Raw genomic sequence first — 15,385 nt, 5'->3', positions numbered from 1 at the left:
GAACACTCCCAAACAAGTTCTCCCAAGGGCACACTCTCAAGGCCGTTGATACGGTTCTACTTCTTACTGAGTCTCTAATCAAGACACTAAGTCCGATTTGGAATAGTCACCATGATGTGACCCTTGGCATCTTTTTTCTTTTGGTGACAAATCTGTTTTCCACTGCTCAGTCTCCCCCTCCCCACACACATTCAAGGAAAAGAAATAGCCTTCCTGTGAATTCTCACAGCTATGTGATAAGTGATCCCTCACACACGCCACCTCCTGCTTGCTATCAACACTCTCAAATACAGTTCCTCCGGGGAGGGTCAACCCCACCGCTTTCTTCTCATTTTTCCCCTTAAATCCACCCAAACTTGGCAGTCCAAGAAGCTCAGTTAGCACTTGCCTAGGGAGTGTGAGGCGGGGTTAGGTCTCAGTGAAAAGAATGAACTTAGTGGGGAGATGGTGAAAACTCAGAAAACTTCAAGTTTCTCTCTCCTGCAACTTTCCCTGCACATGGCTGGCAACTTTCTTTCTTTCTTTTTTTAACTATTCATCATCCCAGCACTTTAGTTGGCATTCTAAGTTTTAGAAACACTCTCCCCACCTTTCTCCCTCAGCCTGTCCTGTGAGAGTGAAAAGGGAAAATTTCAAGATGTCAAAAGGACCGGTAAGGACCTCACGCCCTAAAAGAGCATGGCTGCAAGGGGTTCACGCAGCCTCTGTGGGTTTCTCTGCAGGGCATCTCCCCCCTCGGTCATGCCGGAACCCCTGCCCCAGGAACCTGAGTATCCCCACCTCGTCCCAAGCCCAGGCCGAGAAAAGGAGCGGGGCTCGCCATGCCACCCGGAGCAGCGCCCAAGTCCGGGCTGCAGCGCGCGAGCTGGCACCGCGGGGGCTCTGGCGGGGACACCGGGAGCGCTTACCGATGTCAGAGTTGCAGAAGGCGTCCTGGGGGTGGCTGGGCGAGCATGTGCATGCCTCGGCGCCCCAGTCCCCCAGACTCCAGCTGCCCAGGAGCACGACGAGCCCGAGCCAGGGAGTCATTGCCGCTGCCGCTGCCGCTGCTGGCCTCTCCAAAGTTGCCTTGCGCGCCGCCGGCGGGGTCGCCGCAGCCTGAGCTCACCCGCCCTCCCTTGCGGGGCAACTTTGGCTTCGGGCGCGCCGCCCTCCGAGTGCCCAGCGGGACGGGATGGGGTGCGGCGAGGCTGCCTCGGCGCTGGCGCACGACTGGGCGGGTGGGCAATCTCTCCGGGCGAAGCAGCGGGAGCTGGAGCAGGAGCCGGAGGAGCAGGAGGAGGAGAAGCTGTCCGAGCGTCCGCCCACTGCCTGCTCTACGCGGTAGCCCGGCGGCCGAGTGATATAGCGCGGGTCCCCCGGGCACCCCCTCTCGGGCGCGCGAGGCCCGCCGTCTCGGACCAATGGCAGAGCCGCATTACCTCATCGGCCCTCCAAAAAAGGGGCGGGGCCGGGGGCGCGGGGCGACGGGGCGGGGCCGCCCGTACCGTTCAGATCCTTATAGGGAATAATGCAGCTGTGGGCACGCGAGTGGGTGGGCTGGACGCGCCTCCGAGACGCACTGGCAGAGGGGCCCTCCGAGCGGCGCCCCCGTGCCCTTCCCGCCTGCACCCTAGCCACACGCCCACCCCGCCCTCTGGACGCCTCTGACCCAAACCGGAATCAACTACCACCAACCCCTTGGCAGGTCAGAGGTGGCCCTGTCCCGGAGGCCTTGACTGCGCCTGGTGGAAAGGATAGGCAAAGGCTAACTCTCTACCTTCTCTGGAGAGAGCAGGGTCAGAAGGGAAAGAAGCAGGTTGATGACCATCCCCCATACACTCCCACCCCTTGTCGCCTCCCCTGACTTTCCTGTCCACGAGGAAGCCATCTGCCTTTTGGAGCTGGCTGTAATAAAAAGTTGTTTCCTGGGCTCAGGCAGAGTAAATTGTGAAGTCATTCAACAAACACTGTTCTGGATGCTGGGATGAGCAAAACAAACTCTTTGCTCCCTTGGAACTTGAAGGCAATACATCAGTAAATACATGAGTACATAGGGTGATTTTCTAAGGTAATAGTGCCATGAAGAAAACAAAACAGAGTAAGGGGTTAGAAATGACTGGGGAGGGTGCTGCTGTCTATGGGATAGTAAGGAAAAGTCTGTCTGAGGAGGTGACATCCTGGCTGAGATGTGAACAAGAAGCCTCAGCCATGTGTCAGTCTGGAAGGAGAGAACAGCAAGTGCGAAGTCCCTGAGCCTATTTGAAAAACAATAAGTAGAAAGGGCGGGCGGAAATGGTAACTCCACCTAGGGCAGACAGGTCTCCATCCTTCAGCAAGGAACTTGAGGGTGAACTGATCCAAAACTGGGATAAAACCGGATCCTGGAGAACTGTCCAGGATCTGAGACTATGAGCTATAATAGATAACTGCTAATAACTAATACTGTGAGTATTCTTATTATTCAGTAACATCTTGATTCTGCCTTATATTTTCCATATCTCACCTCATTACATCTCACAGTAATCCTTTTAGATAGGAAAAACACCAAGTATTATACACACTTTCCAGATGAGGAAACTGGCACGGAAAAGTGACATTACTTGGCAACCAGCCAGGAACTCAGTTCACTCATTCCCACCCTAAGAGAGGCTTTTATTTTCTTGGACTTGAGCAGCAGTTTGCTTTAACTGTGCAAATGCCCTTTTGCAGCTGGAGCCTTCTATCGTTCTATTCTTGGGTCGCTCTCACTTTCGCTCCCAACTCATCCCATTTGGAAAGAGACTTAAATGATTTGGCAATAGAAATGCTAGAAGTTTGGAACAAAATAAGGACTAGGAAGTACTGCTCAGAAATGCAAGTTCAATCTCTTTCTCAGAAACTCCTCTGTTTACACCTCAGAGAAGTGACATTGGAATGGGAGAATCAGAAAATTTCACTGGAAATGGTATTTCCAAGAACATTTTTTAAGCTCCTTTTTTCCTCTTAAAAATTTTAGCTATAAGGAAGGGAATCTAGTTTCCACATTTTTCTGTCTTGTCCCCTTCCCAACTTTCAAGACCCTTCCCACCTTAACTAACTATAGCTCGACCTAGAGAGAGCTTTCCTTCTCTCGGTGTTTACTTTAGAACTTTGCTCCTTGTTTCGTGGGATCTAGTTGTACTATTTCCCCAACCTCACTAGAAAGACTTGGGGGCCTGAGATATTTGGCCACACTGCTTTTTAGCCCTCAGAGTGCAAAATTGGGTCCCTGGAGACATGGATATGGGTGTGGCCAGCAACCCATTGAGTCTTGAGCAGTGGATGCTCTGTATGCCACTCCAAGGATCCAGGTTGAATGAGGGCATACTTGGTCGGATTTTAGAGTTTCATTTATCCCTGCACGGTGCCAGTCATGTGGAAGGTTTTATAAGCCTTTCCAGACCAAATCCACTTTGGATAAGCATCTTACGTGTAGAGGTCTTCTCTTCTCTCTTTTCTTCTCACTTTAATGTTTTGTCCAAATTACCAGTAGTTTTTCCAAGGGAAGGCTTGCCGAGAATATGAGTATCAGAAATAACTTTTGCTGCACTTCAAGCAGCAGGTTCTGTATAGAAAACATCTGAAGCTTTTGATTATGGCAGCTCCTTAATTATGTAAGTGTGAGAGCAAACAGATTGTTTTCCAAGCTGAAAGGTAATAAAATTGCCTTTTGGTTTATTTCCTCTCTCTCCCTATCCTAAGCTGGGCCAGTGTCTTTGGAGTTCAGCTTCCCTTTCAGTTGGGAAATTCTCCCTAATGTCTAACCTGAGGGGACTTCCTTTGCCCATCCATGTGAGGTCAGCTCAGTCCTCACGTTGAGGAAAAGAGAAAGCAAGCTTCGTGAATCCTTGTAGAGGGGAGCCTTACCGCTGGGGTCAGGCCCTCCAGCAAGCAGACCTCACAGCCATCAATCTGGATGTCATGGTGTCCATGGACCTATAATATGTAAGAATTGCTTTTTCAAGGCCACTTCAGAAGCTAGATGGAGTGGGCCTGGGGCTAATGGTAAGAATGAAGATATCGGCTCCCCACTTTCTCTTGACAGCTAAGGACAATGATAGATTTATAAACCCCAGAAGAACTGAAGAAATTTCTAAATCTGTCTTGTCCACCCCCCTTCCTTTCGAGTTCCAGGATGCTAGAATCTATGGAAGTCTTTTATATTAGAGGTCCTGAAAAATGACCTCAGAGACTACCCATCCTCATTTTATAGTTGGGGAAAATAAGGTTCAGCCAGGGGAAGGAATTTGCCCAGAGTCTCACGGTTAGCTCGTGGCAGAGCCAAGATTTTGCTGCGGCTGCCTGATTCCTTACCTGGGCTCTCTCCCACCCACTCATGGGCCTCAGTCCCCCCCAGCTGCAGCACGTGACCTAACGTTTATACTCTTCTGCAGCCACTCGCAGTTCTGAATCTGCATTTCAGATCTATAGATGCGTTTCGGAGTCCCTTTGCACAGTGCCTAAGAAGTAGAGAATTCTGCCTGCACTGACTAAATCGTTCTCTGTTATAATAATCACCTCTGAGCCAATCATAATGAATACAGCTCTGTACTCCTCAGAGGTTTATCTCTTTTGTGTTTACTTTTCCCTTTCTAAATTATCTAATACCTTGTGAAAACATTTCAAACATATTGCTGCAAAGAGACACATGAAAATTTTCTTTCTGGGGGACAAAAAGAGACTGGGGTGAAAAAAAAAAAAAAAGCAGAAGACCTGAGATTTGTTCCAAAGGTTGCTGCAGAGCAGTTGTGTGTGTGGGCAAGTCACCTCACCTGTCTGGACTCAGGTTTCCTGTTTGTTGGATGAAAGATGTAACTCAGTGATCTCCAAGATCCCCCCTGGCTGGAAAGTCTCAGAATCCATGGAAAAATCTCAAGCGCAAGGTGAATGTCTCTGAAGGGAAGATAGATCTTGCCATTTAAACAGGTTTGAGACAAATCAAACCTGACGAAGACTGAAGCATGTCCATCAATCTGTCAATCAACAATGAGTTTCTATTCTGCTTTCTGCTCTCTCCTCCAAGACTCAGGCTGAAAACAAAGATTGTGATGGCAAAGGCATAGGAGAGATTGACGGTCTTGTCCCTGATAGAGCCCCACTGTAATTACTTGTTTATCTGTCTTTTTGCCTCTTGGGTCATAAGCACTAAAAGGTCAGGAAATATGCCTTTTGTTATCTCCATACCTTATTTCCAAAATTCATTGAACTTCTCTACTGCCTTAAGACCACAGCTTAAATGTCACCTCCTCCAGAAAGCCTTCTACGATTCCCATCCCCAGTCTTTGTCAACCCCCTTCCATGTTATCCTGTGCTTCTTTCTTTCACACCACTTGTCTGATTATAAAGTGATTTTTTACCTTCCTGGATTGTAAGCCCTTTGAAGACGGTGTTAGTAATAAAGATCGAGTGTTGGTAACAAAGAAGTCAATAAGTATTGGTTGAATGAATGGAATTGATTCGGCCCCACTGGCCCCTTTCCAGTATTCAGATAGGCAGGTGGTAGCTCCTTGGAGAGCTCACAGAGCCCTATCCCTCTGGCCAGTGCTAGGGGGCACTGTAAGCCAGAGAACACCCATTCCCTCAGCCTGCATCCTCAGCCAGTCTCACTGAGAAGGTGGGAGAAGCACAATTCCATGCTAGTCAGTGGTGTGTGGGTGCCTTTGAGTGGGTGAAGCTAACCCCTCCCATCTGCAGTGGCCACAAAGCTCTCAGTCAGCATCCCGCCTGGGTCCTCAGCTGCCCAGCTTCTCCACCCCCAGGCTGGCCACATGTCAACCCAAGGGGAGCTGTGCTCTCAGGAAGCTACATACTTGTGAATCATGGGTTTGTGGGGATTGGGGAGATCTGGGAACACAACAGAGGATGCCACGGTCCTACCGTTCCAGGGCGGAGCTGGCCTCTGGAAATTAAACCTAGTGAAGGTACTGACAAGATGTGAGACATTTCTGCTGCGGTGTAGGGAAACACCTCTTTTCTTTCCCGCCCCTTCTCTTCCAGACCCCAGCCTCAGTGGCTTTCCCCAAACCCACAGTCCATCTGAAAGTCATTACATTCAAAATAGCCTTTTCCAAGCAACAGACAGCCCTGGTCCACCCATCACCATGAGCCCTGGCCAGACCCTCAGCAGGGTTGCTGCCCAGCACTGGGGAATTATGGACCTAAGGTGGTAGGTACTTCAGGTTCTCTCTGTGTCTGGCACCAGCAGGGAGTAAACACCTTTCCTCACTTCCATCTGGAGCCAATTTCATGGCAGTAAAATTGCAGGGCGTCTCTTGCCCCAGCTCTCCCCCAGCCCTGCCAGGGAGTGAAGACCCCTTAGTGTGAGTCTCTGGCTGAATTCACCTGAATCCTGGGGTTTTCGCATTTCTTTCCACAGAGAACTACTCCCAGAGATTTTAAGCCAGAAAACACATGTGCACGGTGGAGACATTTTGTGCCCCGCTTTCTGGGGTGGTGGGAGATGGGAAACAGAGCTAATATTCCAGCACTTGCTCTTTTTTTTTAAAGTGACTGTGTGCTCAGTTGGTCGATGATTTCTGTGAAGGGTAATATGCAGTAGAGGCAGAACTTCTCCTCCTCGACCCTGTCGTATTGTCTTCCTTATGCCCGTGGAGTTCGTGTTTTTTTTCCTTTAAAAATGAGTAGCTCCTTTGCGGTTTCTTTGAAGGTTGCATGCTCAGCTTTGCACAGAAGACACACATGAGCGTCTCTGCCTGGTGCTGTGTGGCTTTGGAGGGAATGGGGTGGACAGACAGACATAGGGTTGCTCTGCTGTCAGACTGGGCTGCAGATCCTGCTTCTGCCAAGGTGCTTGAGCTCTCTTCGCTTGAACCTGCTGGAATTGAAATTGACTTATCCTGTGCAATGGGGATGCCCAGAGAGCAGGTGATGCTGTCGATCACATCCTTCTCTAAACTCGGCTGCTGAGACTCCAGTCTCTCTGGGTTTTTGCTTTCTGCCTCCAACGGTACCTTCTCAGTCTTCTTGGCAGGCTCTTTAGGCTCTTCCTGCCACTAAAATGTAGGTGTTTCCAAATTTTCGGTCCTTGGCTCCCTTCTCATCCCTTCCCTTCCTTTCCTTTCCCTTCCTTCCCCTTCCCTTCCCTCCTAGCCTCCACACTCTCCCTGGCTAATCCCACCCTGTCCCCTGGATCCACCTACCACTCTGCTCTGTGCCCTAGAATGGACACTGTAAGCAGCAGTATCCCTCTGAGCTCTTGTCTAGATCCAGCTTCCCCCTGGACAGTTTCACCTGGAGGGCCCATGGCCTCCTCAGTCCCTAAGGGTCCAAACTCATTGTCTTTTCCTCTCAGCTCTCTCTGGTGTTACCCATCCCCGCCACTGGCACCATCATTCACCAAGTCCAGTAGAATCTCACTCCACACACCTCTTCTAACCATCCCTTTCTCCCTGTTCCCACCATGTCTGCCTTGGATCAGGCCCGGGTAGTCTTTCCCGACTATTTCAATAGGCGCATAATTGCTCACTCTGTCCAGAGTCTTTCTCTATCAAATTCAACTTTTGCACTGCTGCTGGTGTAAAGTTTTTCAAATATAAGTCTGAAATCATGCTGTCCTTTGCTTAAAAATGATTCATTTGTTCTCCATGGCTTTCTGAACAGTCTTAAACTCCAAAGCAAAGCATACAAGGCTCTCTGTGATCTGGCTCTTCTCAGGGCCCCACAGAGGGGGGCCATTCGAGCAGAATACAGTGGGATCGCTACCGCTGTAGTCACACAACAGCATGTCCTGTCCTTGCTTATCTCTTCCAACCTATGCCCTCGTTCCCATCTTCCAACCTTTTAGGTTCTGGCTATCAGTTTCCTGCCTCTGAGGCTTGTTCGCACTGCACTTTTTGCCTGGAATCCACCTTCCATCTTTATGTCCCTGACCCTCATCTGTCAGGATCTTTATCTTTCCGGATTCAACTTGAGTCAGCTCATGGATGTTTTCCTGACCCTCTCTCTGCCTCAGCGGAGCTGACGACTCCCCCGAGGTCTCTCCTTCCTCACTCCCCTCCCACCCACACAGTATCCCCCAGATTTCCACGGTGCCTCCCACACTCTGTTGCCCCTAGTGGTTAATACGTCTTTCTCTCCCTTAGACAGCAAGCAAATACAGGGGCGTTTTCAGTCTCTAGCTCAGCGTCTGCATATCGTAGGCACTTACCAAATACTGAGAGAATAAACTAACCAATGAATGGCAGAGAAAATAGGGGGAGGGACAGTCAGTGTATAAGCTTCACAAATTCACCATAATAGAGTTTCTGGAATCCAGCTTCTTGGGTCCAGAAAGTCAGCTAGATTCAGCTCCCAGAATTAATCAGTCCCAGGGACACTAAGATTCAAAAGAGACCAGCAAATTCCATTGTCTTTGGTTCCAGTGAGAGATTTAATTGTCATGTCATGTCATGTCAACACGACCCTCATAGTTTTCCTGATAATCATAGAGAGCTTCGTATGAAGCTAGTTTCTCATCAGAAAGTTGCTTTGGTGTGTATGGAGTCTGAACACAGGGAATGAGGTCACAAGTTTATTTCAGCTGAGATACTGTGGAATTCCCCTTCTTGCTGAGGGGAGTCCTTGGCCAAGGGCACGACAATGCCCACACCTGCTGGCAAGAGTCCCTCTCCCTGGTCAGTGACAAGACCAGACACATATTGCCGACTTTAACCCCTTTGGTCTTTCTATTTTTCTGCTCCAAACTTGCCACTCCTCCCTTCTTTTGCCCAGACTTTTTCTGCGCCAGGAATATCATGATCCATTTGGTTTCTATATTTTAGATTACAGTCACCTTCCAATAATGACCCTCAGGTCAACAAGTTTGGGTTTTGGGTTTTGAACTCTCCCCTTACCGTATCTTGATTTACTACCACAGATGGCTAAGCGCATGCATGGTGTGTGAATTTATAGCTTCAGTGTTCAGAAGACAGAAAGCCTTCTTTCCCTTGCTCCACTGACAGTCTCTATTTGCATCACAGCTTGCATGTCACAGTGTGTTCATCAGCTCTGGAGAGAAAGTACAGGGTTCCCTCCTTCCTGCCCTCCTTCCTTCCAATTTCCTTAGACATTGACTGGTTGTCCACTAGTACACAATAAGCACTGAGGGTCTAACAGTGAACAAGGCACAGACCTACCCTCAAGGAGTTCCCAGTCTAGTGGGAGAGAAAGATGTGAAAACAATAGTGGGTGGTGTGAACTATAACAGGAGGGTCAAGTGTGCCATGAGATGTTGGGCCACCCTACCAGGAAATGGGGAGGTATTTGGAAACCCGTATTATGGTGAGATAGAGAGCCAGAGGTGGGAGAGAACTGTGGGTCATCAAATCCAACCCCCTCATTTTACTGATATAGGAAAAGGTCCAGAGATGTGGGCTTCTTTATGGTCACACAGGATTACTGGCAAAGGCGAGACAAGAAATTAGACCCCTTAGTATCTCATCATCTTCCCATCACTCCAGACTCCTCTAATTCAGTGCTGGGCCCATGAGAATTAGATTAGTATTAGATTAGAATTAGATGAGATTAATTAATAAATAATTATTTTCCTGTCCTGTAACATTCATCAACCTTGGGATGATAAGCTGAAAAGATTTCTAAGACAAGAGAAAGGAAAGGGAACTTGCATTAGTGGAGTACCTGCTATGTACAGGCACTTTCAATGCAGTGTTTGCTCCAATCCTCACAACCCTAAAAAGGAGATATTATTTTATGCCCATTTTACAGCCAAGAAAAGAGAGGCTCAAAAATTAAACTTCTTACAAGGAAGGAGTGGCAGAGCTGTGATTCAGACCTAGAGGTCTCTTTCCAAACCAGCAGTCCTTCTGGAGACCGCAAAGTCACTGTGCCCATAGGTTCATGAAGTGCTGGTGACTTCCTCTTCATCTTTTGGGTTCCCATTGAGTACTCAGAGCTCTTGATCACTGTATGATGCAACCAAGCAGAAGGAGACATGGTACCTCCACAAGGAGGGCCAGTGAGGGAGCTTTTATTAGCAGGCAAGTGAAATGCATCATCTCTTGTTTGACCTGATTTGCAGTGGAGAAAAGGCAGGAGAAATCATAGGGCAGGCAATATTTGGGGGTAAGGTTAGGTCCTTCATTACTCTGAATGTGAACAGATGCCACCAGAAAATTACATTTGTATGACCAGAAAAGGGCCCAGAATCTAGAGGCAAACTGATGGAATAGTGATCAGTATTTTTTAACAGCTTTTGAATATGGCTTCATTTCCTCCTGAAATTTTAAGCATACGATTGAGGAAATATACCAAGTTTTTGTCTCAGTTCTGCCACACACAATAGCTGAGTGACCATGAGTAAATCAATAAACCCCCTTTCTTTAAATGTAAAACCAGGGGTTTAGATTTTATGATCTCTCAAAACTTCCCAATGGAATATTCTGGAAGGCAGACTGACAAGGGGGTTAGGGACCAAGGCTTGTGATGTCAATAAACCTGAGTTTTGATCCTTCTTCGCTTTTTCACTGTGACATTGAACAAGTTCCTTAACCTCTCTGAGCCTCAGATATCTAATGGAAGAGAAATTCATAGGATCAAACAAGGTATAGTGAATAAGGCACTGGTACAGTCCTGACACATAGTAAATTCTCACTGAGAACCTGTATGGACCAGAGTGTGGCCCTACAGCTACAGAGAAGAATGAGACCCCTGCCATCAAGTAGCCTATTGTCTATCAATCTATGTTTATGAAGGAAGAGCATATTCCCATATCCTATCCTCTTTGACCATGTACATAATACCCAAAGAAGGGATGGGGGGAAGGAGGCAGCAAAGGAAACCAAAACTTGATAGTAATAGCTAATTCTTACAGAGTGCCTACTGAGTGCAGGGTGTTCTTCTAGGCAGTTTGTGTATATTAATTCATACTAATTTTATAATGAAAGCTGTGAGGTAGACGAGATTATCCTCGCCATCCCTTTTTTCTTCAGGTATAGAAACAAAGGTACAGAGAGATTATGTAACTTGCCCAGGATTACATGGGCAGGATGCTGCAGTGCTGGGACTTAAATCCAGAGCAGTCTGGCCCAAGAGTCCATGCTCTTAACCACCCTTCCAGCCTGCCTCTTCAGGGTGAAGGTGAACATGCAGAAAATAGCAAGGATACAAGGGGCCAATGCCCAATGTCTGTCGCTGGGTGGGTCTTCCTTCCCAGAATGCCTTGCACCCATCAATCAAGGTGTGTAGGAACATGAATCAGCTATGGTCCCTATCAGAAGGACACTTAGTAGGGCAGAGAGTACATCAGCAGGCTCTACTGAAGAATAATATTCATGGGGTCAAGGTGATTTCCGCCTTGGGATGAGCACAGAAGCTAGAATCAGAACACTTATTCAAGTCCCATCTCCTCCATCTACTGAGTTTCTCTCTAAACCTATATTTACTCTCCATAAAGTGAGGACAAACATTTAATTAACAGAGGTAGTTTTAAGGATCAAATAATAAATAACTGACATTGACTGAGGATTTATTATGTACCAGGTCCTGTTTTTGTACTTTACAGGTACAAATGTATTTAATTCTCAAAACTCTAAGATGTAGGGGCTGTTATTATCATACCCATTTTATAGAAAAGAAAGTTGAGGCATAGAGGGGTTCAGTAATTTGGTCGAGATCACACAGTTAATAAGTCGTGGAACCAGAATTGGAAGTTCAGCGTCCAGTTCTGTGCTCCTTACCACCTCTCTGCACTCCAGTGATGGGTTGAAAACATTTTGCAAACACTAAATGTCATTGTTGTCTATTCTCTTACTTCCATGTTTTAAGTCTTTGTTCATGCTGTTCCCTTGGCCTGTAGTGCCTTTCCTCCTCTTACCTGACTACCTCTTACTTGTCTAGAGGGGTGAAAAGTGAGGTTCTGGAGCCCCCAGTGGTGTGTTGGAGCTGCCTCACCTTGGCTTATGAGAGCTGATGGTTAAATTTTCTGGAATTTTCCCAGTCAGCTGTTAAACACGGCTATTATTAAATATGTAATTATATAAACTTACAATCAAATTATATTAAAAACACAGGTAATGAATACTTAAAACTCATCACTTCATTATTTTATTATGTTATACCCTAATCTATGCTCTTGAGGTTATTTCCAGCTATTGAATCTGTATGGCAGAAATAGTCTTCCCAACTCTGCATTCTGTGACATCACACTGGTAACTTAAAATTGGCCACGATGGGAGTATTTATACCATAGTAATTGGCAGGTGCTACAAACTAGGCTTTTTGTCCTGGAGAGCTATTTGTTAAGTATTTACCAGCACACCACTGCCATTTATTAACTGTGTGATCTTGGACAAGTAACCTTTCTGTACCTCAGTTTTCTCATCTGTAAAATAGGGACAGCATTAGTGCCTACTTCACAGAGTTGTGAGGAATAAACATCATGCACGGGAAGGACTTAGCAGAATTCCTGGTACAGAGTCAGCCATCAATGAGTGGCCACTGTCAATATTATTATTAAGGCAATCGTATTATTATCTTTAGTCATCATCTCATACAAGCAGCCTCTCCTTCCACCCAAGCTGGGTTCCACCATCAGAGATTATCTGTGACTTAATATTCATCACAGTGCACTGGGATTGTCATTTTCTGTGTCATTTTCCCTCTTTAGGAGGCGAGCTAGTTGACAAAATCTAATTGAGTTTTCTGAGCACTTAGCCCAATGTCTGACCCACAGTAGGTCCTCAACAAACTGTTAGATTAGATTGTTAGTGAGGAAAGTGTTTCGAAGCTACTGAAAAACCAGAATTAGGGAACTTGGAGGTTTCTCTAATCACATTACAAACTTTTAAGAAATTCTTCTCCACATCCAAGCACTGCTGGAATACTGTGTTTGGGGTTCATGCCTTGGGAGTACCTTATAATGTGGTCATTTTGGAATTTCAGGAACTAAAAGCCCCCTGACTTGGTGCCCAGACAGACCCACCACACACTGAACTCTTTTATAACAAAGTTCTCAGTGTGTGTAATATGGAGCCCCTGTGATAGTCTTAGCATGTCAAGAATATGACCAGTAACTTTCCAAACCGCTTGAAGGTAGCTGGAACTGCCTCTGCCTCAAGTATTTAGAGAAAAAAGATTTTGATGTCACTGTCAACAAACTCTTAAAGAGACTGCACATACCTGGAGTGCTTTTCAAGGCCTAGGAGCCAGTGATTGGAGGCTGATTTCAGGGAGAAAGGAGGGGAGAGGCCAAAGGCATGTTGAAAAATCATTTTTTGTCTGTTGTTCCTTTGTATGAACTGGTTGCTGGCTTCTGCAACACCCAGTAATTAAAATGGCTGGAATGCTTTGCATTTTTACAGCACTGTGAAGGCGGCTCAGAGGCCTAGAGCTGGAGCCAGCTGGAGGCCCAGGGATCCTACCCCTTGGCCTGGCAGAGGCGGCTGGCATCTGCCTTAGGTGGTGGTGGGGGGCGGGGGGAGTTGGCGGCAGGAGGGAGGGAGGAAGTCAAAGGTCAGCAATAGTTCCCACTGCTCTTCTCCTTCCTTAGTCAGGTGCATCCAGGTGCCCCACCTCTAGAAGGAAGGTCCACATGGGCCACCCACCTTCTGGAAGTCTGTAGTGATTAGTGGTGCTGCCTAGGAATGGTAAACAATGATATAGCTCTCCTTTATTAACTATCTACCCTGTGTCAGGTCCTGTACCAATAACGTTATGTGTGTTATCTTTTTTCAAGAAAAAATCTCAGACCGTAACACTCTCCTGCTCAAAACTCTCTCTGGATCCCTCATGCGTTTAAAATGAATTCTAAATGCCTCCCGCTTCCATCCCCCACATGATATAGTCCCCTCCAGCACTGTCCTTCCCCCACTCTCCCTTCAGCTCACCATGTTCCCCACCATGCTGGCCTCCTTTCCATGTTTCACCAAACCCAGTCTGGTTCCTGCTCCAGGACTGCCCCATCTCCTCCCTTGACCTTCCCAGGTCCAGCCATGGCCGGTTCCTTCCTGTGATTCAGCTTCCAGCTCAGATGTCACCTTCTCAGAGACATCCTCCCTGGCTGAAGTACGACAACCATCCCCAGTCACTTGTGCTTCCCATTGCCCTGTGTTTCAAGTTTATTTCCTTTTCAGTACTTATTGCTGTCTGGAAAAAAAAACTTACTTGTTTATTTTTTATTCATTGTCTTTTCTATCTAAAATAGAAGCTCCTTGAGGTCAGGGCCCTTGTCTATCTTTTCTCTGATGTATCCACAGCACCTAGATCAATAGTCAATAAATATGTCGAGATAATGAATCTTCACAACAACCCAACAATCTGGACATCCTTGTTCTGATCTGCCAGGAGGAAGGGCAGTTAAATAGCTTGCCCAAGGTCACCCCATAGGAAGCGATGTTCCCAGGTCTGTCTGACTACTAAGCCCATGCTTTGGGATGAGTATGCATGACCTTCCCCCATGCACAGCTACTTTAGAAAATAATGGAAAGATGGTGTCTGCACTTCAAGGGAAGGAGTCAGGACTCAAGGCTAACTATGAGTGCTTTAGTAATGTAACGGTGGTGGTACCAAGAAAGAAGAATGTAAACACGTGATGGGAACCCACCACCCTGGTGGTCTAATCCAAGTTCTGCCACGTGTGCTACCTTGGATGAGTTAATTACCCTCTCTGGGCATTTTTTTTTAAATGTGCAGAGGCTGTCTGCTTCCACCTCCCCAGGGACAATTACGTGACAGTGTGTGAAGCCCCAGCATTCTAATGACCCTCTCCTGTCCCGAGATGGAGAGGCTGGAATGTTGCATGGATCACTAGGGTGGGAACCACACCATAGGGAAACAATGCTCTCCTGACTATGTGGGTATCTTTGGCAATAAGCAGCTAGATTTAGAAGTTGACTTATAAAGCCTTTTGGGAGGGCAGACTTAGTTAACTTAGTTAAATGAACATCATCACTGCTCCTTTCCGTGCCTATGCATTGCCTCCCTGGTAGAGCCTGGCTGCTCAGCCTGACCTTCTGGCCCCAGAGTCTGTTCCAGCCTCTCACCCCCATCTCTAGGCTTCATCCTAGCCAAGCAGGATCTGTGCCCTTCCTCACCATGACGCGAGCTGTATCTTCTCCCCACCACTGGCTTTTTAAAAAGTGTTTTATTTTGATGTAATTCCTATTTATAGAAAAGTTGAAAGAATAGTTCACAGAATTACCAGATACTTTTTGCCCTAAAGGTTAAAAAGTTTAACATATTACTACATTTTCTCTCTTCCCTCCTTTTCTCTCTCTCTCTCTCTCTCTCTCTCTCTGTCTCTCTCTCTCTCTCTCTCACACACACACACAAACACACACACACACACAACTGAACTGTTTAGGAGTCAGCTGCAGACATGATGCCTCTTTACCCCTAAATATTTCCATATTTATTTCCCAAACACAGGCCA

The 15,385-nt window shown here is 47.0% G+C and overlaps 2 protein-coding genes across 3 annotated transcripts in view; one reads left to right on the top strand and one right to left on the bottom strand.

The window, feature by feature from the left end:
- TIMP3 (TIMP metallopeptidase inhibitor 3) overlaps positions 1-1,382 on the bottom strand; it is a 60,753-nt gene extending 59,371 nt beyond the window's left edge. Inside the window, exon 1 of the mRNA XM_060025561.1 lies at positions 909-1,382. Within this exon, the coding sequence (XP_059881544.1) occupies positions 909-1,029 (121 nt within the window). The 5' untranslated portion in view covers positions 1,030-1,382. The remainder of the gene's footprint in view (positions 1-908) is intronic.
- SYN3 (synapsin III) overlaps positions 1-15,385 on the top strand; it is a 456,321-nt gene that overhangs the window by 216,333 nt on the left and 224,603 nt on the right. The gene's annotated exons all lie outside the window — the stretch shown is intronic.

This window comes from Delphinus delphis, chromosome 11, assembly GCF_949987515.2.
Source record: "Delphinus delphis chromosome 11, mDelDel1.2, whole genome shotgun sequence".
Classification (NCBI taxonomy): Eukaryota; Metazoa; Chordata; class Mammalia; order Artiodactyla; family Delphinidae; genus Delphinus; species Delphinus delphis.
This window is presented reverse-complemented; position numbering and strand designations above follow the sequence as displayed.